At 45.2% G+C, this 24929-nt stretch overlaps 1 protein-coding gene across 1 annotated transcript in view; it reads right to left on the reverse strand.

Annotated features, from left to right (window-relative positions):
* Positions 1–5005: 5005 nt before the first annotated feature.
* Positions 5006–24929, reverse strand: part of LOC118233961 (E3 ubiquitin-protein ligase TRIM71-like) — a 34618-nt gene continuing 14694 nt past the window's right edge. Inside the window, exons 2-4 of the mRNA XM_035430144.1 lie at positions 15273–15440; positions 9502–9636; positions 5006–6830 (exon numbers count right to left, since the gene is read on the reverse strand). Of these exons, the coding sequence (XP_035286035.1) occupies positions 5379–6830; positions 9502–9636; positions 15273–15440 (1755 nt within the window). The 3' untranslated portion in view covers positions 5006–5378. The remainder of the gene's footprint in view (positions 6831–9501; positions 9637–15272; positions 15441–24929) is intronic.

Below are 24929 nucleotides of genomic sequence, written 5' to 3' on the forward strand. Positions count from 1 at the left end.
TTTTTTTTTTTTTTTTTTCTTTTTTATATGTATTTTTTTTATTTTTAAAGATTATACAATCATTAAAAGGTCTAAGACCATGCACGTATTAACTGGTACACTCCGCCTTTTACTTTTGTCTTTTTAATCTATAAGAGGCAAAGCAAACGGATGGAACGGACAGCGATTTGTGAGTAAAGCCGTAGTACAGGACTACAGAGGATACCAATCAAGACAAGACAGCAGTTAGCTCGCTGGATGACTGCATTCAGATAACCGCCAAACCTGCATACGAGACACCGCCACCATTTGAGGTACACAATGCTACGACCGTGAGCTGCTACCTCGTTTTCCTTGTAAAATGTATGCGCTGGCAGCACCTCACACCACTAACGGTAATGTGAAGCAGGGGATAGGATTCAGGATCTCATTTCCAACTGCCCCCACACCCTCTTGCTAACACATCGCAAGGTAACACCATTCACATTAATGCTTTCGCCTCAGAAAGAACATCAGTCTAACCACACGTAGAACACCGATTAGGACTTTTTTTTACAAAATGACACTAAGAAATGACAGCCTGTCTCGAGGGTGGGTTGTGCGTGTGTAAAATGGGGATTTAGAAAGGTGTGGCTGCAGCCTTCGTAGGTACTGGAAATTCAGGCTTATGTGTTCTTTGGTCCAGTGGAACTCATTGCTTTGGCTGATGATGAAGAGTGTTTTGAACATGCATGACACCACCCTTTAAGACCAGACTGTCATTTCAGAGTGAATACTGCTACACCCATCATGCACAGACACAGCGGCCCATGTGACACGACTTACTTCTGTACCAAGCGGAGGAAGGCGAAACAAATAGAAATGATTCTATCACTGAATGTAGCAACAGAACTCAGTGTAATATCACCAATGGTGGCACTATAATGCTGCAACACCTGCAGATTACTTAAGTACAGTTTAAGCACAGTTTCCTTACGTGTGCACAGGAGAATCTTTGGCAGTTTTGAGAGACGTGCAGCATTATTTTTTTTTTTTTTTGAAGTGTACAGAAGTACGCGTTGGGTATACGTCAACAATATCCTGCTCCAATAGTGTTTAAGGCATGTGGACTTGGACCATCTCAACACCCTAATGTTCCAGATGTGGCAGTAACTTGATTGGGCTCTGTAAAGCTTTTTTTTTTTTTTAAAAAGGGAGATACAATCTCACAGTCAAAACCACCCCCCTTCCGATTCCCACCCCGACAACCCATCAAGCACATAATTTGGTATTTAAATTTTAAAAACTTTGCCCCCCTCATCTTTAGTTTTCAACCAATCGCAAACACTTCTCAACTACCACTTTTTAAAGCATGCATACATTGTTTTCCTCTTACAGAGTGAAGATCTAAGGATCTTAGAGTTTGAACTCTGCAACTTAACTGAAAGATGAACAGAGATTGAACATTTCATATAATACTGAAACACAAAAAAAGGTTTAAAAAAAAAAAATCAGTGTTAGATGTTTTGTTCAAAGCAGCAGGCTCTCTGTCCTCAAACTAGCTCACACTTTTTTTCTCTAAGAATGTGCTAACAACTTGGTACATATGGTCTTTTTTTCAACATATTCCTATACACCACAGTCTGCATTATCAAGTGTTTTATCTGTTTTTGTAAAGTAAGTTAACTAACCTCCATAACCGCTGAGATAATGCTAGGACCAGGCTTCTACAATCTTTTTGTTGAGGTAAAAATGTTATTTGTGCTGAGACTGAGGTCATTTTGATAATACAGAAATTAAGTTTAGTAATAAGGAGGCAAAATGCTGATTTCCTTACAGATTCATAGAGGCAAAAGCCCTTTCGTAGAGGTATTAGTGGGGAGCTGGGAACTGCAGAACACTTGTCAAACTAAAGAGTGTAATAAAAGAAGAATGCAATCTGCTGCGACGTTCACCTGACATTATGTGCTATCAAACTACAGATTAATTGGTTCAGTTTCCCAGTAATCTGAAAAAAGATGCGTAGATGCATGTAATAAAGAATTGTGATATCACTTACGTAGACCCCAATTTCTAATCACTGTTAACTGGCCTCCTGCCCCCAATCCCCCACCCCCCAAACCCCAACCCCCCCAAAACAAATCTGCTAAGGAAGGTATCATTTATCTCTGCATGAAGACCCTTCCCTTAAATGAATTCCTTGTTACCCAGTTTCTCCAGTTTTATTTGGCACCACACTATTTGCGGGTTAATTTTTGGCACATACTTCAGATTTGTCCTGAATTTGATCCTGATATGATATAATAAAAAGGCACAATTCACTTCATGAGCTAACTTAATCTGATGAATAATGGTTCTACATCCAAGAGCAGATCCATGCATGTATAATTACAAAACATTATGGAAACTGTTAGTACACAAACCCAATACATTTTAAATACCTTTTCAATCTTAATACATTTCATTGCATTTCACAACATTTTGACTGGTTTCTGATGTTTAGACCACACAGACTAAGGGCTACATTCAATCTATTTTTCTCAAGCCAAACTAACATTGTGAGAAACAGTCATTTGTTACTGAAATATAAAGACAAACCACATTAGGGACTGATTAAATCTAGGCCATGTATGGAAAATATGGATATCACAACAGGTCGTTACAGCTGATGTTCAGTGTGAGGTTAATATTTTAATGACAATGAGTGTCAATCACAAATGAGGTCAAATGTTATCCTCCACTTTTCCCTGAGCTGAACATGGAACTACTACAGATGGATTCATGAGACTTTAAAGATAATGACAAACCAAACCAAACCACATGAACAAATTTTTTAAGTCTGACTGAAAAACTCGGAGAAACACCAAATCTGAGTGGGTAAAGCTGCTCTTGGAATTGGATTGTACCTTACCACTTTCATTTAAAATATGTGCTGAATCTGGGCTTGAAATTAATTTTACGTTCACTGAGAAGAGAACTTGAAAGTTAACCCCAAGGAATGGTTGGCCAGATGTAGCAAGCACAGATAGATCCAAGGGGATCACCCTCAGAAGACTAACCGATTATGAAACTTGAGATATACTGCAGTTGAAACCAATAAGATTAAAAAAGTACTTTCTTCCTCTCCAAGAAAGCATCTGTCAGCAAGTCCCTAATGCATTCCATACAAACTGTCGCCTCAAGCAATTTGTTGCAGAAGCAGGTAATGAAATTTTAATCATTCAGTACCTTCGGTGGTAGTGTTTTATCCGACATAAAATAGCCAAACAGCAGATATCCTTTATTTTGGGGTGGGGGGTGTCTTTTCAAATTCTCAGATTCACATTCTAGATGTGCAAAAAAACTGAAGTGGAACTTGATTTGAGTTCTACAGAATGTGTGTGTGTTTATGTATATATAGAGGTAATTATATTTGTTGAGGTATTAATACATTAACAGAAAAATCTGATCAAAAGAACATGAAAATGAATAGTGTTAACTAAGCTGATAAGAGCACACAAAATGAATGCCAGAAAAATGTTGACACTGAATATTTTTGGGCTTTGAGTTTAATCTTTATACTTCAGATCCTCAGAACAGCAATTCCTATGTTTTGTCCCTCCAGTGGAAGTAAATCTGCGTACAGCCTTTTCCAAAACGTCTTCCTTCAAAGGTATTTCCAAAAAATTGAGATAAATCTACCATTTTCATCTTTGTCTCTTGTAGCCCCAGTGTTCTAACAATCTGAGGCCAGCCACTGGTACATCACAAGGGGGCATGGGGGTGTTCAGAGGGGGGGTACAAGCCTTCCAAACAATTCAAAAGCTAAATTGTCATAAATGGTAAAAAAAAAAAAATTAGTAGGTGCCAACCTAAAGTAGCCCATTGTGCAGAAATTCTTACTTTGGTTCCTTCTTCTAGCTGGAATGAGACCTCCATTTTAGAGGGCTGGCCTGAATTCACCTCCTATATATTTTTTTAATAAATACAAACTGACTCAGCAGCAGTCCTCCAAGGTTTGGATTTAATCCATCCCAATCTCCAGAGCCAAGTGGATTGGCTTTTACTGAAAAGCCAAATCCAATGGTTACTCAGCAGCCACGCCCAACAAAAGCCTACAGCACATCAGCCCTTGGCGGTGGGAGCCAACAGGATCCGCACTCTTCATTCATTAAAGGGAGAAACACATCAGGGAGACGTATGCTTGGGAAACCAATGAAAACCCACATCACCGGCAACCATTTCCAAAATCTTCGGTTTGGAAAATGTAACTTTTTTTTTAAAGAACTCTTTTTAAAGAACGTGTTAAAACTCAAATGATGGACGCAAGGGGTGTGTCACAATATTTGGTATCAAGAAAGGCTGACACTAGCCTCAGTTATGATTTTCGGCTCTCCTTTCGACATCACGTGTTTGGTTTTGGTAATATTTTGATTCTATATTTTGTGCCATCTACTTTAAGAAACATACCATCAAGTCCAGTTATGCCTCTTGAGATTACTAAAGAAAAAGGAACGCAAAATCTCTCAAGTGTTTTTGCCCTGGATACTGAGGAAATCACGACAGACAATGCTGCAAATAATGACTATCGGTTTTGCTATACGCAAGCGACCAATTTCATCTTCTAATCTAACACGCCACTGCAACATACAAAAGAAACCTGGCAAGGACAATTTTTTTTGCCATGCAGAGATATGAAGAGTTGTAAGTTAATGAAAGTAGAAAAATAACTGCAGAAAAAAATGGAACGGCACTAATAAACAACAGTAGATTCATCAAAAGGCCTCCACACTTTTCAACCTTAACATGTAGCCTTAGCAAACTCTGAGCATTGTCTCAGCAACATTCAGGGTTTCAAATTGCTTACTGCACACAGTCAGAATTGAATCTGTGCAAATATAAACCAATCCTTGTTTGTTTTTCTTTTTTCTCTCACTCTTAAATAAAAAAAAGCATTGAGGTAGACTTCTTTTCTTCTTTGTAAAACGTCACGGACTAAATCTCTGCAAAACAAACACATTACATTCATATATGAGCTAGATGAGGTAGGTATGATGCAAAGTGTACAATATTTCAAGAATGCGAGAATTTCCCTGAGATGGTCAGTGAAGGAGATATTAAGATACGTATTAAGGCCAGCCTTGTTTACTAGCGGGACAAGCGACAACCATATGTGACCAGATGGTTTTCTAATGGATGTATACTGCTTAAATGACTATATTAACCTTCTAGTACTCCCTACAGCACATACAGTATACCAAACAAATCAGCTCTGGGACACCCAAAATGGAAGGGAGTGGGGGGGGGGGGGGACTTTCCTTGGTAGTTGGCGATCATCGATTCCCTCATCTAGACAGACTGTTCTTAATGGGTACCTTAAAATTTCTTGTATTGATTTAATCATCTCCTCCATCATTTTAATTACAAACTGAGAGAGCCTTTCAGAACTTGAGGATTCGGTTGTTTCCAAAGTCAACAACAACAATTACACCATCAGGTGTAATGGCTATGCCGGATGGGCGATCCATCTGCCCGAAGCCATTACCCTGAGTGCCAAACTTGCATAAGAAGTTGCCATTAGGCTCGAACACCTGGACCCGATGGTTGCGGGAGTCTGCCACAATGATGCGGTTCTCCTGGTCGACGGCGACCCCCTGCGGGCGAAGGAACTGCCCGTTGCCCGTGCCCTCGGAGCCCAGAAAGCGGGCCGACTGGCAGTCCGGCCGAATCACCAGCAGCCGATGATTGTTGAAGTCCGTCACCACCAGGTGTCCCTCGTGATTGAAAGCCACGCCCCTGGGAGAGTCAAAATGCTTCCAGAGGGCCCCCTCGAAGCCATACTTGTTCAGGAATGCCCCGTCCGGCCCGAAGAGCTGGATGCGGTGGTTGCGGGTATCAGAGACCAGGATCTTCCCCTCCGAGTTGACGGCCACGTCCCAGGGGTAGTTGAACTGTCCGTTCTTGCTTCCCTTCTCCCCGAACTTCAGAAGGAACTGGCCCTCGAAGGTGAAGATTTGGATACGGTGATTGTCCTTGTCGGCCACGATGATCCTCCTCTGGGAGTCGCAGGCCACGCCGGCAGGACGGTCAAACTGCCCAGAGCGGGAACCCAGGGTGCCAAACTTGTGGTGGAAGGTTCCACAGGGCTTGAAGATCTGCACGCGGTTGTTGCTGCGGTCGGCCACGACCACGTAGCCCTCCTTGTCGACGCAGATGCCCCAGGGCCGGCACAGCTGGCCGTCCCCTTCACCCTCCCCACCGAAGGAGGCCATGGGCACCCCCACGCCCCCGTAGTTGCGGCCCGACTTGACGAGCACTTTGAAGGGACTGCCCTCGATGTGCTGGTTGCAGATGAACACGGAGAGGAGGTGCTCACCCTCTGTCTTCGGCAAGTAGCTCACTGTGTACGTGCCGTTCTGGTGGTCCGACACGTCGGCCGCCGACAGGTTGCCATCGGCGTCCATCACCACTGCCGAGATGCCGTCGCCGCCGGACAGCCGGGGCTCGCCGTCGTGGTCGTAACCCACCACGGTGAAGGAGGCCACCTTGCCCTTCAGCGCCCCCTTCAGGCCTTCGCCGGTGGCCTTGGTGACGGGGGCAAAGGCGCCGCTGCTGATCAGGCCCATGGACTTGATGGCAATAAAGAGTGCCTGGTCCGGGGGCGTGAACATTATGCGGTCGTCCTCCTGGGGCTGCAGCAAGCCCCGCAGGCCCTTCAGCTCCTGGATCTGGGCCAGCATGCGCTCGCGGGCCAGCAGGATGTCCATGTTGCGACCTTCCTCCAGGACCTGCTGCACAGCCGCGATGGTGCTGTCCAGCTTGCTCAGGTTCTGATGGAGCTTCTCCACCTGCAGGTAGAGGGAGTTGGCCTTCACCTGCCGGATCTTCTCCACCTGCGGAACGGAGGGGAAGAGAGCAGGAGATGGGGAAAGACAGCCTGTTAACATTTAGTTACATTTGTATGTATTACTGGCCTTTGTAATGATACAAAAGCTGTAGTTTAACTAAGTGTTGGCTTTTCAAGTGGCTTAGCCATTGAGGCATAGGCTGGGTGCTGTATCTGAGACACCTCACATTCAGGTCTTAGCCAGATGATTAGCTGGCTATGAATGGGAGTCAATAATGGACGGACAAAATTAGCTTTGTCCCACAAGAGATAGGTTGGGATTAAGTCAGCCGAGGTTACTTGGGTTACCGCTGCATTACTTCCTCCCAACAATGACTACAGTCATTGTCAGTGAAAGATACACCTGTGCTCCATCTCTACTAAGCTCTCATGTGCGTCCTGTAGTGTGGAAAATACTAACTGGCCTCTGCAGTACAGCACACACTTTGGAGATGCAGCTCAAGCTGTAGAGTACTTTCAGTACTCCATGCATAGGATATTAGTGGTACAGTGTTAACAATAGAGGAACACTGGCCATTGTACTGTAAATTGGGAAGAAAAAAGGGAAGGGGTTTGCTATTTTTAATCTCATGTCATTAAATTCACACCTACATTCATCTACAGGAATGTACACCCTTGTGAAAATCGCTTTAGATAAAATAAAATCCCAGTGTGACTCACATCCACACCCCCTCACACCCCCCCCCCCCCCCCGCCACCCCTCCCAAGCAGGATTTTTTATTGCTGCAATTACAAACAGAGGGCGGACGGTAAAAGGTTCCCTTTAAGGGCTGTCTGTTGCAAATCCAATTAAACTCATAGCCTCGGTATTTAAAACCATTAAGGAAATGTTCTTTGATTGTCCGATTAAGCAGATGATCACTTATCCCACTGCCCCCTGCCAGTGACCTCAATTTGGGAACGGATGGCACCGGGGGTGCCGTGAGAATTACGCCAAGCAGCGACGGGGTAGCAGTTGCTCAGGCCTCGAAAGGGAACGGCTCCCCTCCATCCACACTTCTGGGACCGCCGCACCAAAGAGCTTCCTGCCTTTTTAGATGAATTATAAATGGCGGACTCCTGCATTAACAGTCGAGCCTTTGAAGGCTGCGTGTCCAGCGGGTAGCCCTCGTGACATCAGCGGACTGATGCATAGGCTGTCGCAGCCTCTTCATTCCAGCTGATGCCATTAAACCAATCTGCTTACGATGCTTGGGAGACATCTGTGGAAGCATTTAGTCAAAGGGGAGGAACCGTCTCGTCGTTTTAGTGGCGGTTGCAGATTTCGCGGCAACAAAAAAAAAAGGAAAAAAAAAAGCCCTTTGAGGCACCCAAAAGTGGAGGAGAAAAGCTTTAAAGTGATTGGTTTTGAGAGTCAAAGGGAGTTCTTTATTGGGATTGTAGCAGATTGTTCCCATCACAAGAAAGATGGCATTGTGCAATTCCGCTCTCCCATGTAACGCTACATTCACATGCAACTTAAGTCCTAACATGAGTTGAGTTCAAGTCAACTGATACATCCAATATATTACATTTCACACAACATGTCTGTTCCACACACAGCACTCAGTTTTTACATCGAATCCCTCAAGGGGGTTCTATTCAGTTGGTCTGTGAAAAACCGGCCTATTTTACAAGAACAGTAGTTGGAGGTTCACTTTACTTATCTTACAATAAGTGATAACAAAACAGAATGGTTGTCGGGCATTAGCACTTATTTCCCTTTCTGTAGTTTCTTTGTCCATAAAAGCAGAGAATAAAAAGAATCCTGCTGAGAAAAGCCTAACAAAGCCCCCCCCCCCCCCCCCCCCCCACCTCAAAAAAAACTGAATAAAGACCTCCTCTCTCTTCTCAGGGAGCATGTATGTCAATGTGTAACTTTATACATTAGGTCTCTGTGCTGGGAGAACATACTGAAGTACGCTGTTTTAACCAGGTCCGTAATGAGATTTTTCCAATTGCTGCCTGTGTGCTCTGGAGGAGGTACTATGGTTCTGTGCTCACAATTTAAACAATTCTTCCTTTCCTGTTCTGTCTTGGCTCAAAGAACAAAGCACCATGCCTTCCGATACCAAGACTCATTCAGAATATTTTAAAAAGGTCCTTTGTAGTCAGTGGTTCCTTCCACACCAACCCCGCTGTTGCCGAGCAGACTTCTCCCTGTCATTCATTCACAAGGCTCTCTTTCATGTTTATTGCATCACCTGCAGACATGCACCCATTTTAAACAGAAATGGACCGCACTCTTACTTCGGCCTTCAGGTTGACACCAGAGGAGCGCTGACCAAACCAAATCACCATTCACAAGGACACACGGTGTGGAGAAAGCCGCCATAAATCAACCGTCGCAGGCAAAGTTTGGATTAGGAGCCGTGTCATTCTTAGAGCTTAGTTACTACTGAAGGGCAGCTCCAATTGGAACGTACAGGAATCTCCCTGGGCAACAGCCTATTGATATATCCTTAGCCATATCAATATACGCAGCTGGTCATCTCTCTGAGGAGAATTTAGACTGATTATATGTGGAGTGCTAATGAGTTTTCAGAGAGAGCGGCTCCAGGTGGCCCTTTGAGCGCTGTGGTTTCGCCGTAGGGGGGTGGGGGGGGGGCGGGGCGAGGGGGGGGGGGGGGGTCGGGGGCGGGGCAGGAAGTAGCGGCGGCTCCCCGTTCATCTCTCACCTTCCACAGTAGCTCACACTCGCGCTCCTCCAGGGCCTTCTTGTGCCTCAGTGCCACGGCCTTCACCTCCGTCTGCACCGCCTGCGCTTTGATCTCCACCTGCTCGGCGATGGCCTGCACCTTCTCCATGCTCAGCTGCGGAACGGAGGACAAGGAACAATACTTCAAAAAAACGGCACAGGAAGAAACCCCATTCATTTGAGGCTTCCTTTGAATGACTTAAAGCCTGTTGGTAATATTCAAATTTATTTTTTTTTTAAACACGGCTTATGGAAATGGCTTGAGTACATGGACACATGATCCTTTACAGTCTCACTTTACAGTCACACTTTCAAGTCTGAGGTAGTGTGGGCTCCTATAACTTCTCATGCACGGTGGAAAAAAGACCTAAGCTGTCTATAATTACACATTTATTAAACTGCCCAAATGGAAAGCTTCAGTGAGTATGGAGCTGGCTGAATATGCATTCAGTTCAAATTCAGCTGCTGAATTGTTAGCTTTTTCCCCCTCTGACAGCAGGGTCAGCAGTCCTTCCCCTGGACCTTGAGGGTCAGAGAGACCTCACAAGGACCAAGATTTGCTTTGTGACGCCACCCGAACGGTCAAAGCTCCCCCAGCTCCGGGGGTCACGAGGTCATGACACCCAACCCCTGCATAAGCACGCCCACAGGCGAACAAAGACCCTGCATCAGATCTTTTCTCTTCCGGGCGGCAATTTTCTGCAAGCTGTCAAAGGTTCGGCAAACCGTGGGCCAGCAGAAAGAGCTCCGGGTCGGGAGGCTCGGACGAAGCGTGCGATATGTGGGGATACGTGGGGATACGTGGGGATACGTGGGGATACGTGGGGATACGTGGGGATACGTGCGAAACGTGCGATACGTGGGGATACGTGCGAAACGTGCGATACGTGGGGATACGTGCGGTAAAAAACAACTGGAGGCAACTGATACTGTGAATCCCTGCGGCAAGCCATCTCTGGTGCCGCTAAGATGACACCTAATACTTACTGTACACACTACCTTAGGTAGAGACCATTTGTCTTTGTATACAGTGACTCATACTACATGTTGACACAAAGACATGAACACACCCAAAAAGTGGGATGGAACAGGAGAAATTCAACCAAATGTACCCAGTTATGCAAGTACACCACAAATACAATGCAAAACTTTGTTTCCTGTTACAATGGTTGTAGTGCTAAATAGTGCTAAGTAGTGCTAAATCCCAGCATTACAATGTACCAAACAATGTACAATGTTACATAAATGTGATTATAATATTTATATTATAATTATAATTATTATATAAATACTAGCCATACAAAAATTCTGGTGGAAGCAGAAGTAGGTATTTATTATTAGGAACAAATGATTTGCTAAAATGTTTTTACAATATTATTCTTATCATTATATAAGCAAGAAAGAAGATAGTTTTCACTCTTTAACTGTGAGGCCTGAGTTGAAATGATAAATGTACTCCACAACATTATCGACGAATGAATACCACGTAAACCAAAAAAAGCTAAAACTGCGACGGCAAAGAAAACATGCAAACAAAAATGGCCTTATTTGAATACAGATATTGCTGAAAAAGAGCAGCAGATGGGCAGTGGAAACAAAAGAACAGAAGTGGACCAATCAAAGGTGTGGAAGGAGGGCGCTCGGACAGGCCCGCGGGTCACAAGTTGAGGGTCAGAGGTGGGATGAGATAATGCCTCGGGCTGGGGGCGGAAATTTACTGGCAGGGTGACGTGCACACTTTTTTTTTTTTTTGTTTATGGCCTGGGGGTTTTTAACACCCGCCTCACTCTGAGGAGACAGGATCAACATTTTTGAACCATTCTTTCCAAAGAACGGGCATATAGCGAAGACAAAGGACCCCAAAAACACCCGTCCGCATTTCACGTGGCTTCACAGCTGGAGCCCAACCGCGGGTGAGGGGGGCGGAGTCATCTACGCACGCTGGCATTAAAAAGGCCCGTTTGGTTCCTGGCTAGTGAGCACTACAAAGTCATTTCGGGAGGTTCCCCCCACCCCCCACCCCTCGTGCAGAGCGTTTAATGGTTTATCAGGGCGGTGATTGTATACGACCGTTATGTTGACTCGGGGCCCTAGGCTTTTGAAGTTGGGCGGCAGACGTCCAAGGACACATCTCTTTCGATAGGCTTAACAGATCCAATGTCAAAAGGTTAGATTATGGGGCAGGGACAAACAAACAGCTCTGCTGCCAAACCCCAGCAGAGGATATCTATCGACTTGATGAGATCTCTACGGCCAGGGAGCCTGTCAGCCCAGTGTTTTACCGTCAAACCTTTGCCATTGTTCCTCTCCAGCATGCGGTTTGCAAGCCCATAAACTCTTGTTCTTCTTGTCGTTCAGGGGTTGTGTTCCGATTTGCTAATCGAGTCGGCTGTTCAGTCTGGTGGAATAACAGGCTTATTTCTTTTCCTCGTCCTACGTCAGCCATGGCCAGGCCTACTATGGGTCTTTAGGAGATACTTCATCCAGCACCACTTTCACCAGACTAAAGAAGACATTTCCATTTGGTTTTGTTTTTTTACATTTTACACTTACATATATAATGGAACTCATTTACAGGATCTGCGAAATCTATTATGCTCCATGCAGAAAAATACAAGAACCACAGACTTAGAGAATGATGTATTCAAGTGTCCAATTAGTGTCATCTGCTGCACCATGGGGTTTGAAGAGAACAGAGGTACCGCTGGGCCTCAGGAAATAGCCAACCAGCTTGCGGGAACAATTAAGTCCTTCCATTTTCTGTTATTACAGTATCATTCCTTTTCCGCTTGTATGGGGCCCATCTCAACTGCACGCATGTAAATAAATATTTTGCTACATACGTGCTGCATGTCATGACTCTTGTGTGAGCCGGCATTAAACAGGATTCAAGAACTTCCAAGTTTTGGATATTCTCAAACCATCTAAACATGTGACCAGCTGAGATCAAATATATAGTGGACAATCACCATGGATACTTACCATGGGGGAAAATACATAAGAATACATCCGGCGAAGAAAGAATGCACAGCCTGAATAACGAGATGATGACCAGCAAAGGAAACTAATTTCCCTTGAGGTCACACTCTCTCGTTAACTCTAAAATGACATCTGCTAATAAAGAGCCATTGTTTTTGAATCTTTGTTCCACTGACAGAGGTGAAAACCCCGACTAATGAACAGAGGTGTGGAAACTTCGGTTGTTCATTAAAAAAATATCAGAACACACACATCATAAGACCAGTTACTGACTATTTTCACATCCACCAACTTCTGAGCTACCCGGCGCTTCGTCTCACTGTGTTTGCATCCCCATTTCAAATGCGCGTTTGAGACTAGAGCAGACTAGAGCACACATGGCCAGGCCTGAGAAAAACATAGTGACATCACAGCGGTCTGCTCCAAGTTAACGGCCATCTTTCATCCGCATGACGTCCGTGGACTAAAGAGAAAGCTTTGTCGAAACCTTTTTCTCCTCCTCAAGCTTCTCTGAAGGAGGAGAGATACCCTTTAGCCCTTTTTTATTGCCCTTAACAAAGTAAGAACTGTGGAATGGAGGGGGTAGATATTCCATTCCCTGATAATGTAGCCCTTTTAAACTTCCCAATCCACCTCCCACCTTCTGCTCCCCTCTCTCCCACCCGCCAGGCTCACAGCTGGGTACCCCTTATCCCTCCGCCAGCAGGCTAACCCAAGGCCACTTCTCCACAGCCTTTATTTGACCAGGACAAATGGCAGCTTTTCGAGAGGACCTCCCCATCACCCTGTTCCTTTGAAGTGGGCACATGACAGAAACATTTCCTATGTGTTTCACTGCATCCATCAGCCTCCCCACACCCACCCCCACCACCCGGCTCCACCCCCTCCGCACTCCCCTACCCCCCACCCCTTCCCCCTCGAAGCCAAATTGTCGGGGAGCCCAGTGGGGGTTCAGGGGGGTGGGGGTTCCAAGTGTTGCTATTAAAAGTCACCCTCACTGACACATGCAAACTTTTTCCTAACGTTTTTTCTTTTTTTTTAAGAGGCATACACACACACACACACATACACACACCAGCATGCCTTGTTCTTCAATTCCAAAAGGCATGAGACCAAAAGCTACTGCACAGTGCAAGCATGTTATTTTTTTTTGGTTGCAAACAAGAAATCACCACTATAATCACCCATTATAATCTATGTACATAAAATTCAATTCCCTGTTATGGATGGAAGCATGCACAGAAGAACAGGACATTCATTTACATTTTCAGCCATTACTGAGTCCCTGATTTCTGCATCGGATACAACATTTAATTCCTTCCAAAACGTGTCCAAGACAACACAAAAATGTGCATGGCCAACAGAGCCCCGAGACAGCTCAGATTACAGGTGTGTCAACCCTGACCTACAGCAGCAGCACTAGCGCATGCATGAGATCTACCACTTAAAACCATTATGGTAAACACAATATGCAATATTAAAACAAAAGAATAATACATTTACAATTTCCCTCAGAGACAAATCACAAAAAAACACAATTCCAGTTCCTTTAAGTTTATAGATAAATGAACCCAAGAATTTGGCCTTCTTCCCTGACTGTATGACATTCTCCATATCCATTTCATTGCAGCCCAACTGCAATACATTTTTCTCTAAACATATCCATTCTTTCTCTTATTGCTCATAAAGACTTTCAAGCCAGACTCCTAAAAATGCCTTCCCCTTCCACTACTGCAAGGGCGGAACTTATTCCAAGGACTCACCCTCGTGAACAAGGTCAGCAGTGTTGGAGCCATTATTTGAATAAAGCAACAAAGCTAAGAGACTACAGCCATGTGACAGGGTTGCGAGAGTGTTCAGAAGAGTCGTAATGAATTGTCATTGTGAGAATGGCCATTGGGGTCATCCAGGCTCATTCGCTCCCACTGTAAGTAATGGTAAACTATTCCATGCATTAAAAACCCTTATCGTGAAAGCCCTCAGTTTTTAATGGGACCTTGTCACCTTGGAGATGTTGGTATGTCTTTGAGCCTTTGAGATTTTTAATCAAATACCCTTTAAAAATACATGGATGCTTAGCAAACAGATGGTCTAATATTTGACCATTTTGTCATATTATGCCTTCAGTCTGGTGAAAAAGAAGAATGAAGTATGACTACCGCATTCTCTCTGACTAAACATACCAAGGAGATTATAGATTTTCTCCAATTGTTTTGCACCAATGTGTGTTATTTATTTATATATACAAATATTTTAAACTATCATTCTCCACTTCACATTAGGTTCTATATAAGTGAAGATCATCAGCAGACAGCTCCACGCATTATAAGCCTACCAAGAGGTAGGAAATAGGAAAGGGTTCCTAAGCCAGATAATCCTGACGCTCACTGTATTAACATCCGCTAAGACAATTTTCTGCTTCGGATCCATACTGGTGCAGTGCCAAAGCTGGCTCAGTCAGCATGGCAGCTCTGACCGACCAACCCAGAGAGAGAGAGAGACAGAGAATGAGAGACAGAGAAAGGCATGGAGAGACAGACAGAGAGAGAATGAGAGAGAGAAGGCAGGGAGACAGAGAGAAAGATGGAGAATGAGAGACAGAGAAAGGCAGGGAGACACAGAGAGAAAGAGAGAGAGAGAGTGAGGGGGCGAGAGAGAGGCAGACAGCGAAAGAGGAATAGAGGGATGGAGAGAGAGACAAAGAGAAAGAGGGAGAGAGAGAGGGAGACAGACACAGAGACAGAGAGCAGAAGACAGAGCGCAGGGTCCCACCTGCACGGCCTGCCTGCCCTGCTGTGCGTCGGCCAGCAGCTGGATGGTGATGGCCCGGGAGTCCTGGACCGCGTCCTGGAGGTAGATGAAGCTGTGGCCCATGTGGCGGCCCACGCTGCACTCCCTGCAGATGGGCACGGAGCACGTGTCACAGAAGAAACGGAACACCTGAGAGAGAGAGAGAGAGAGAGACAGAGAGAGAGAGGGATATTAGTCGTGAAAAGAGGTGTCCTTCCTCCTACTGCTCTTTCTTCCACACTCCCAGCTCCTCATAGGGTAAGACAAGGGTTCGTACGAAGGTCGTCTAATCAAACGGCAAACAAATTCAATTAAGAGCTCAGGCTACAGGTTTTCCAGGGCTTGTGCAGTTTGGCTCTGTCATGCTTTACATCACAAACGATGCATGCAAAGCTGAGAGCTCGCATAATTTGCCAAACACATGAAAGGTTCACATTACAGCAACATGAAGGCGCCGCTCTAAGTCCGCTTTGCTGCGAGCTGGCGCTGCAGTACACTGTCCAGGACTGTGAGGGAGCTACGCGGCACACATCCAGGAGAGAATGTACACACGGGGTGTCGGTCTTTCTACAAGCAGCAAGCGAAACAGCCCGCTAAACACCGCCAGACGGGGGAATCATTAATCACTTTCGTAACAAGCGCGGCACCGAGACACGCTGTTTCCGCGCGTTTGCGTCTCCAGGTTTTCTTCATGCGGACGGTACCGCGCGATGTGCGACGAGCCACGCCCCCCGCCCCGCGTTTCCAAACGCACGTGGGCAGGGAGCCCGGGCCGGGCGTAACCACAGAGACGGGTGGATGTGTGAAAGAAAGAGGGGCTCACTGCGCGTCGAAAAGGGAGGAAATTCCTCAAGACTGAAAGCGTACGGGCGAGCGACCGGGGCGGGAGCCGAGGAGCAATTTCCTGTCAGGATTCCAGCCGTGCGCTGCCTCCAGTACAGTCACCGTATTGACTGTTTCTCCAGGAACTCGACAAACATTCTTCGCTGTATGCAAATGTGAAGACCACACATTAGGGGGAGGAATTTTTGCACGTGGATCCACTCAGATGAACACAAATGGCGTACAATTGGTGACTTGCAGGCAGGAAACAAATAGCACATTTCATTAAGAAATCTTGCTGGCATTTAGGCTACTTCAATCAGAAATGTGGTATGAACAAAGCATTCATCGTCACGTTCTATTGTAGAAAAACATCCTCGCTCTCTCTCCCCTGAGGCAGAAAAAAACATTTTAAAAAAGGAGAGTCATGGTCATGTGACAAATTAAATAACCAGTAAAATCTGATTAAAACCTTTATTTACCAGAGCATTCTTTTATAATCAACCATGCCTTACAGCAATCACGCAGATTTTTGATAGGGAGGTAATACCTACATTAAGTTCTGAATCTGTTGATCAGCTGTCATCGACTGCAAACAAGCACAAGTGATGATAATAAGAGTGCCAAGCCTACACAAAGCGCACATCTGACAGATGTGTTTAAAACCAATAAAAAGATTAATTATCCAAGACAAACAAATTCCATTTAGGAAAGATCTTGGTAATTCTTCAGGGAAGCAGACTATGGGCTGACCTACTGACTTCATTAACACAGGAACTGACAAATGGGACTTCTTTGATTTAATATATTTTTTAAAATACTATAATCCACATCTGACTCAATAAGCAGTCATTTATTGGATACACAATGACTCTCATTCCAGCCGATACTGCCAGCTGGCACAAAGCACTATAACCCAACAATGGAAATAAATCCAAATGAAATAATTATAAAATGTAATTAGACACATTTTCTGCACACCCCCACCCCTCTTCCTAACCCATTCTGTTTTTTCTAGTGTGGGGGGGGGGGGCTCGGTTGTGGAAATAAGCGGGACTCCTGTGGGACTTCAGGCAGCAGGAATCAATCCATCAATAATGGAGGACTCCCCGAGAGAATCGCTGATCTAATGACGATGATGTAGCAGGCGAGCAGGACATCTCCCGCCCCCTCCCCCAAACTCAAGCCAAAAAACGCCTCCCCCCCCCACCCTCCCCCGGTCCTCCACCCACCTCCCCTGCCGCAAACATTTCCAAAATTCCTGGGGCAGCCCGTAACAAAAGAGGGGAATGCAGCGAGGGTGGGTGGCCGGGGCGGGGGCAGCCGAAACGCAGAGGCGCAGGATGACTCGGGGGCGGGGGAGGGGGGGGTGGCTAAAGCAGGTCAAATGGCTATCTCAGCGGCCCTCTCCCAGGCACCGGAAAAAACTGACCCTTTCCCCACACGCTTATCGCCGCGGCTCCAGCGGTAAACAGCCAAGGCCGCTCGCCCGGCCCCATCTCCCTGCACCGCACCCCTGACTCGCAGCCGATGGAAACGATGCTCGGGAGTGGCTGAGGCCCTTTGACGACATCGCTGTCACTCGAACAGACAGACTCCATTTTCTACTTTCTATTATTATTCACCCTCTTGATATTCTTCACTCAATTGCTGCGGTTACAAACGCTCACACAGCTAAATCTCTGACTTGGTTTAAGAAAAGAATAATAATAATTCTGAGGAGGACAGAAGGCTGAAGTCAGGTGGAATTGACAATACGCTGCATTTTAGCTTATTCACCAGAATATAAGATCAGCACAGAGCATTCGGTCAGCCTTGGCAGCGCTCCATATACAACAACAACACAAAAGGTATGAGGCATCTTGCATATGCCTGGAGGTCCTTTTAGATTACATAAGACTACTTTCCTTCTACAGTGGCATCGATATATCGACTGCGCAGGATCTCGTCTACTGTTACAGAGATTAAAATTCACACTCTCCCACAGGAAAAGGCCTGACGATGCAATAACGCACACACGTTCATGCAAGCGTGCATATACACAGTGATACAGTCACTGTCAGCTTTAAAACAGCACAGAAAAGCAGACGCCAACCGTTGTGAAAAGAAATTGTGAGAGAATGACATAAACATTCTAGTAGTGGAACAACATATCCAATTGAATTTTCTGGAAGAACTGACCTTTATCAATAGAAAACTATGGCCTGTGGATAATAATTCCTGGGCTACCTTTAGTTGTTGTGGAAAATTCAGGGGGAAAAAAAACAACCATGGGACTTGGACCTTAGCAATCTTAAATATGGCCTATGTTGTCTGAATAAAGGCAGCACGTATTAAACCAAGTATTAAACTGCTAAAGAGATCCAGATAAAAATTATTGTTAATGATTTTATTATGTACTGTCAAAACAGTATCAAGCCTTAAAAAAAACACATTCAGACAATGGAGAACTCCCAGGTTCTCTTAATTGTAGCACATTCACTATAAAAACTAAAAACAAGCGGCAATTTAGTTTGCTTTAATGTTAACGGGAAAATAAAAAAGAGGGGCATGTAAAATGCATTTGAAGCACAGCGGATTTCACAAATGAAGTAAACCACCCCTGCCGTAGCGTCATTATGACTGGCCTATGCAGGCCATACCAAACCAAAAACACCAACGGTTTGGGTCTTTGCCGGGAAGAGAGGAACCAAAAGCCACAGTGGGGATGGCCATTTACTCATAAAACCCAGGCCTTCTCAAAAGAAGAGCAATACTGACTAACAATGGGGAAGAGCAGCATGACTCTCAACAGGATGCACTCTGTTTTACTTTGGGAGACACTGGCTTGAATTTCCTGTAGGTCCACCTCAATGAGCTCCATTCTCTTTCATTGTTTTCCCTACATTTAAATTAGAATGGACTGACCTTGTTCTGAAGACAAAGGTGCAAAATTGGGGGTGGGGGAGGGCAAGCAACTGGCTATGTGCTTCTTACCTTGAGACTCCACCCCCTCCTGTGCTAAGCAACGGTGCTGCACCAGTGATCTCCTAAGTTGTTTATTACCCAACAGAGTAAAAGGTCATGTTCTACCAACAATTCCTGTACTGTTGTGGATTTCTTGTTGTGGTAAAGGATTAGGTCATTACACTACTTCGGAGAATTCATCTTTTACACGTTTAAATCTTCTCAAGTGAACACTGATCTTTGTGTTAATTTAGCATTCTCCAATCCAAAGGCAAGAACAGACAGTACAATTTTCACCAATACACTAGTGCTTTATTTTCGTGTGACTCATGTTGTTGAAACTCAGCATAAATGACTAACTCACATATTTTCCAGCAGTGAGAAAGGTGCTCACCAGCTAGGATAATTGCTTTTGCGACCACCTATAAGCCATGACTTCATTTCTGGCAAGTCAGAACATTTCCAACATTACTGCTTAAAGTATTCAATCTCCCAGAACACGCTAACGAGGAGAACCTCCAGCCACTGAAATACATAATTTGCCAGCAGCTGTTTCCTGTACAACGATGATGAAGCAAGGGAAGAGAGAAATGGGGAAAGAAACAATGGTATCAAGATGCTAGAACCAAAAATAGAGCCGTTGAACAGAAGAGACAAGATAAGCCTTATTGGCCATGAAGATTTATTGGTCTGCAGAGACCTAGTAGCACAATAACCAGTAGAGGGGAAACAACAACCTGCAGCTCGACGTACACAACAGGAGATCATGCATACAATGGAACTGGCTAGCTACCTAGCTCGCAAATAGCAAGGTTGGGAAAATCTCATTGACTTAAGCGTAACTGCATGTGGGGTCTCATACTATTTAGTTAAGAGATTTGTACTGCACGCCAGCCCCGAAATGTAGCTGCATTATAGTAGTAATACTGCTTTGTTTTGTATTACCTTATGACTCTCTTTTTCACACTGTGCAGAAGCTTTCATTTGGTCAATATCATCTGTCAAATGGAAGCATGGCCTACAAGTAGATCAGAAACATGCAAAAAAAACAAAAAAACACAAAAAAAAAAAACACTTTTTCTCTATGAAAAACCGATCACCCACAGTAAAATGGTGAACAAAACACAGCAGTGTCTGCATCTGAAGCACCTGGAGAGTTTGATCTTCGTAGAACTGGAGAGGGAGGGGGGACTGGGCGTACACCGACAAACAGGAGGGGGAAATCACAAATTACCGCAGAGGACTGCCCCGTAAAGCTCTCCCGTGGAACCCGGGAAAGGGAAGTAAGGCATTCCATTTCATTAGCGATCCAAACATGCCCCCGCGCCCCTGTCGCACCACTTCACAGGTTTACTGAAGGGCAAGGCCAAACCCTAATTATATGGGCTATCCATAGAAGTCCTTTGCACAGGGAGCAGCTGCATGTAAACCTAGATTCGCCAATTCAACTCCAGTTACCTGCTTGTAAAGTGAACCTTCTCGGAGGCCTAGCTACGGTGGTGGCATGTGTGGGGTTCATGTCTGAGGAGGCAATGCAGAAGGGGGTAAAGGTTGGGAATTGACTCTCCCTGCTCACAGTGTGGTATTAATCCAGTCATGTGAGAGAGATGTGAGGTCATATCGTTATCGTACCAAGGAGACTCCGTAGTGTACTGGTGAAAATCACCACCATTATGAATGTCTGCCAGAGAACTGGTCTCAACCACTCACTCCTTACTCCACATGATACCAGTTTCATTCAAACAGCAGAAAGCAAATAAAACCTGCATTTAAAAGCAAATTGATCTATGAATTCTGAATTTAATGATGATGTTAAGTAATGAATTCAATCACATATAAGTAGAACTACACATATGTATGTCAAAATAACCTAAGGACCATGATTAGGTTTTTTTTTTTTTTTTTTTAAATTAAAATAATTTTATAAAATTGTTTTTTCATTAATAAAACTACTGCAAATGTTTATCTAAGAAAACTCTCAAGCCATTCAAATGCAGCTTGGTCAGAAATTCTTGAACAGTTTAACTTTCCATGAAAATGACATGAATCTTCCTTCACAGAAAATTTTCCATGAATCTTAATGAGAATGGGGGACGGCCATCTTATGTCTTATGACCCGAGCAGACACAAGAAAACCGAAGCTCTTGAAGGCCAACGTCTGTTTGTTTACACTCGTCTAAGGAACAAGGTCAGCAGTGACAGGGCAGATGAATGAGCGATCGAGCCTGCGAGGCCTACATTTCCCAAGACCCCGGAGTTTAATCAGTGAAGCTTAGGGCGTGCGGAGCGCCTGAAGGAAATGATGAATACAGCAGTCGAGGCTGAGAGAGGGTGATCAGACAGGGCTGGGGTGGACGGTTATTAGGGAGGTCAAAGTGGCACGCGCACCCTCTCCCTCCTCCCCTCTCCCCAAAGTCATCCGCTACAACGTCTGATGTGTCTTCAGTTTAGACTCATAAAACGCATGACAAAGGACACTGAATATAACAGGTAAAGCTATAACATTATCTTGCATTTACACTCAACTTTGAGAGGCTGAACGCAACAATCCTTAAGACTGAACAAGTAGACTGGCTCCACCCCAGCAGCTTTTCACGACTGCAAGAGACCCCTTTCTCTTTATCATTTATGAAACATCCTGTCCAGTAAATCCATCTCTCTTCAGGCCCGGCATGAATCTTTTATGAAGCTCACCCACCCCCCCTTGGTGCGTGTGGTTGATTCCTCCGAAGAATCGGAGGACCTCTTCTGAAGCCCCTGGGCCCTGGCCTGCATGGTTAAGTGAAATGTGTCAGCAGGTTTTGGAGGATAATGTTTCCTTCGCAGCAGCCGCGTAGGAAAACCGGCAGCTTAGCGGAGAATGGCGGACGGCACGCCCACTCCCGTTCAGACTGAGGGGGGGGCCAGGTGGGAACACGCGAGAGAGAGCTGCCAATAACAAGAACGGTGGCGATAAGGACGATGCAGGGGCCTGATATTCACTTTGGTTGGAAAAAGCAACTTCCTCTTAATCTGAGATTGATGTTTATCTGCGTTTCCCTGAGAACGGTGAAAGGCCGAAGCCGAGAGCCGCCCTGCGGAGAGGCGATAGGAGAGGGAGGGGCGCCGCATGCCAAGTTTGCAGAATCGGAGGAAAACGTCGGCTATTAATAAACCGGTGTCATGTGACACTGGCATCCCAAGAGATGACAGCCTGGGAGCCCTCTCACTCACACCACGTTTCAGCACAGGCCAAGTTGACAGAGATACTTCTCCTCCAAAAAGCGCTTTTACTGGTGTACAAGAGAAACAACCTGAGATGCCTTAAGAAAGTAGATGGATTTTTGTTGTTGTTGTGGTTTTAAAAATTAAAAAGTACAAATGTATTTTAAAATATTAAATTGAAATTGATACAAATGGCCTCCATAATATTCAATCAATCAATCAAATTTTATTTGTATAGCGTAATTTACAGCAGTTGTCACAATACGCTTTACAGACAACCCTGGCCTAAACCCCCACAGGAGCAAGCCTAAGGCAACAGTGGCAAGGAAAAACTCCATTTTATTATTCCCTTTCCCTAAAGGGATTATTCCCTTTCAATCGCAGAAAACTACTGTTTGTATTACGTATGCTTTCCGGCCAACAATGTTTTCAATTCCGCAAGTAAAACGGACAGCAAACAGCCGTAAGCTCGCAGGAGCCGGCAGAACAACACGCTTGCCACACGCCAACATTTCCACACCCCGGCTGCAGCACATCCGTCTAATTAATGCAAGGATTCCATGAGTGGATAATCTCAATCACCACACTATGCTAATCTCACAATCAACAAACCCTGGAATGCCTTCTGTTTGTCTAATCTGCCTTCTTGGAAGTCACAAGTGCCCTTGGGCCCCTCTGCAGCGTGGAGTACTTTCTGGCAGGAAACCCACACGCACGCCAACATGTTGTTTTGAAACCTCGCCGGTGGCTGCAGCAGGGAGGTGTTGGCCGGGCAGCGAATCTGATTGGTCGTTTTCTTAGAGGGAGAGGGAGAGGGAGAGAGAGGAAAAAAAGCTAAACAGAATCAGCTGGTCGCTGCCACTAGTGTGTGTGTGTGTGTGTGTGTGTGTGTGTGTGTACCACGTGAGCAGGGTGTAGAGGGCCTCACACAGCCACCTGCAGCTGCGCGTCTCATTTTACAGGACCGGGGAGAAGCGCATGCGTGTGCCTGCTCACACGTGCGTGTGAATGCGTCTTTACGAAGGGGGCGGGTAACCCAGCTACATGGGCTTATTGCACCACACCACCAGTACGTCTGCTCTCACACACACACACACACGCACACACACACACACGCACACACACACGCGCAACACCCCAGCATTTTGTAGCGGGGCTTCGGAGACTTTCAGAGTTTAGGGAGGCTGGTTACGTTCGCCCCTCTCCGTCCGCGTTCGGCCAATAGGAAGCAGATTTCCCGCGTGCCTCCAAACCGGCCCACAGGAAATGACCTCAGAGAGGAAAACCCCTGCTTTGATGGTGCTCCGGAGGCTCTCGGTGTTATGTAAGCGTTTCCTTGCATGCGGTCCGGCTGCGCGCACGCCAGCGGACTGCGGATCGGACTGCGGAGGGAAAGGGGGACCTGCCGAACAGCGCTGCCGTTCCCCAGCGCGCAAACAGGCTGGCAACACGGCTACCAGGAAAACCGAGCCTACGCCGACAGGCAAGCAGTTCCCGCTACAGCTATCAGCGCTTATCCTTGGCCAAAACGGGACAAAAGGGGGTGTAAAATAGCACTTTTAGCCTAAAAATGACACATTTGGACGGTCTAATGAACTGAGCCAAAATGTCTGAAACTCATCCTGCATTTGAATGCCAGGACACTTTTGAGACATTTCAATGCAGCCCCACAACCGAACTGCTAACATGTGCACATCACGAATGAAGTGCCTTCCTGTGTACATTAAAACAAGTGTTAATTTAGCAAGAGCATAATGCATATGTAGGCACACTGACCGGTGCATATATGCGCTAACGGTGTGAAAAGGAGTCTAGCTGCGCACTGCAAACCCTTTTCAGTGTACTCTCAATTACGCATTTTACGACACTGCAAGAACCATCGCTAAGCTTTCTTTGAACTTGCAGTAACGTAAATTCTTGTTTTAAGATTTTATTTTTACCGAGAAAGACCGTTTTGCTTAATTCAATATTATATTGCTTCCTTTAAGAAATCTTAGCGCAAAGTTGCATATTTTGTGTTGAATGTTTTTTTTTTAAGTTGCATTTTTACAGCACATGTCCTTCTAGTGTTTTCTTAGTCAATAAATCAATCTTCAAACTTCACATGTATACTGCACTGTTTCATGCATATTGCGATAACTCTTGTTATTAGCCAAAATAAGAAATATTCCATTATATTTTAAGCCATACTTCTCAACTGTACAGGATCTACAGTGGCAGCTCGTGCAAATCTCACATAAGTTACTCATTTACAATTATGAGCAAATAAGAAACAATCCTTCACTGATGAGGACCCTTTGAAAAAACAGCCCTTCCTGTTCAGAGCGGACAAATGGAAGGCATTAAAACCTGATGACAGGACAGCATTCACGAAAGGTATCCGATTCCCCAAGTCAGCTGCTGACTCAGGCAGCGAACGCCTAAAAGCGGGCTGAATCTTCTAGAATTCAAGATGGCCGTGAGGATAATTGTGCAGAGGGGGGGGCACCCTCAACAGTTTACAAAAAGTTCATAAAGCTAAACCACAATGGCCTGCCAGACAGCGTCGGAAGTTTAGTCTGCGTGAGTCACACTGAATTCTCCCCACAGTCTGGATGGTTCTGAAAAAGCATTAGATTCTGAACCAATACCTCATTCAATCACCATGTAAGGAATCGAATATTCTCA

This window comes from Anguilla anguilla, chromosome 8 (assembly GCF_013347855.1).
Source record: "Anguilla anguilla isolate fAngAng1 chromosome 8, fAngAng1.pri, whole genome shotgun sequence".
Classification (NCBI taxonomy): domain Eukaryota; kingdom Metazoa; phylum Chordata; class Actinopteri; order Anguilliformes; family Anguillidae; genus Anguilla; species Anguilla anguilla.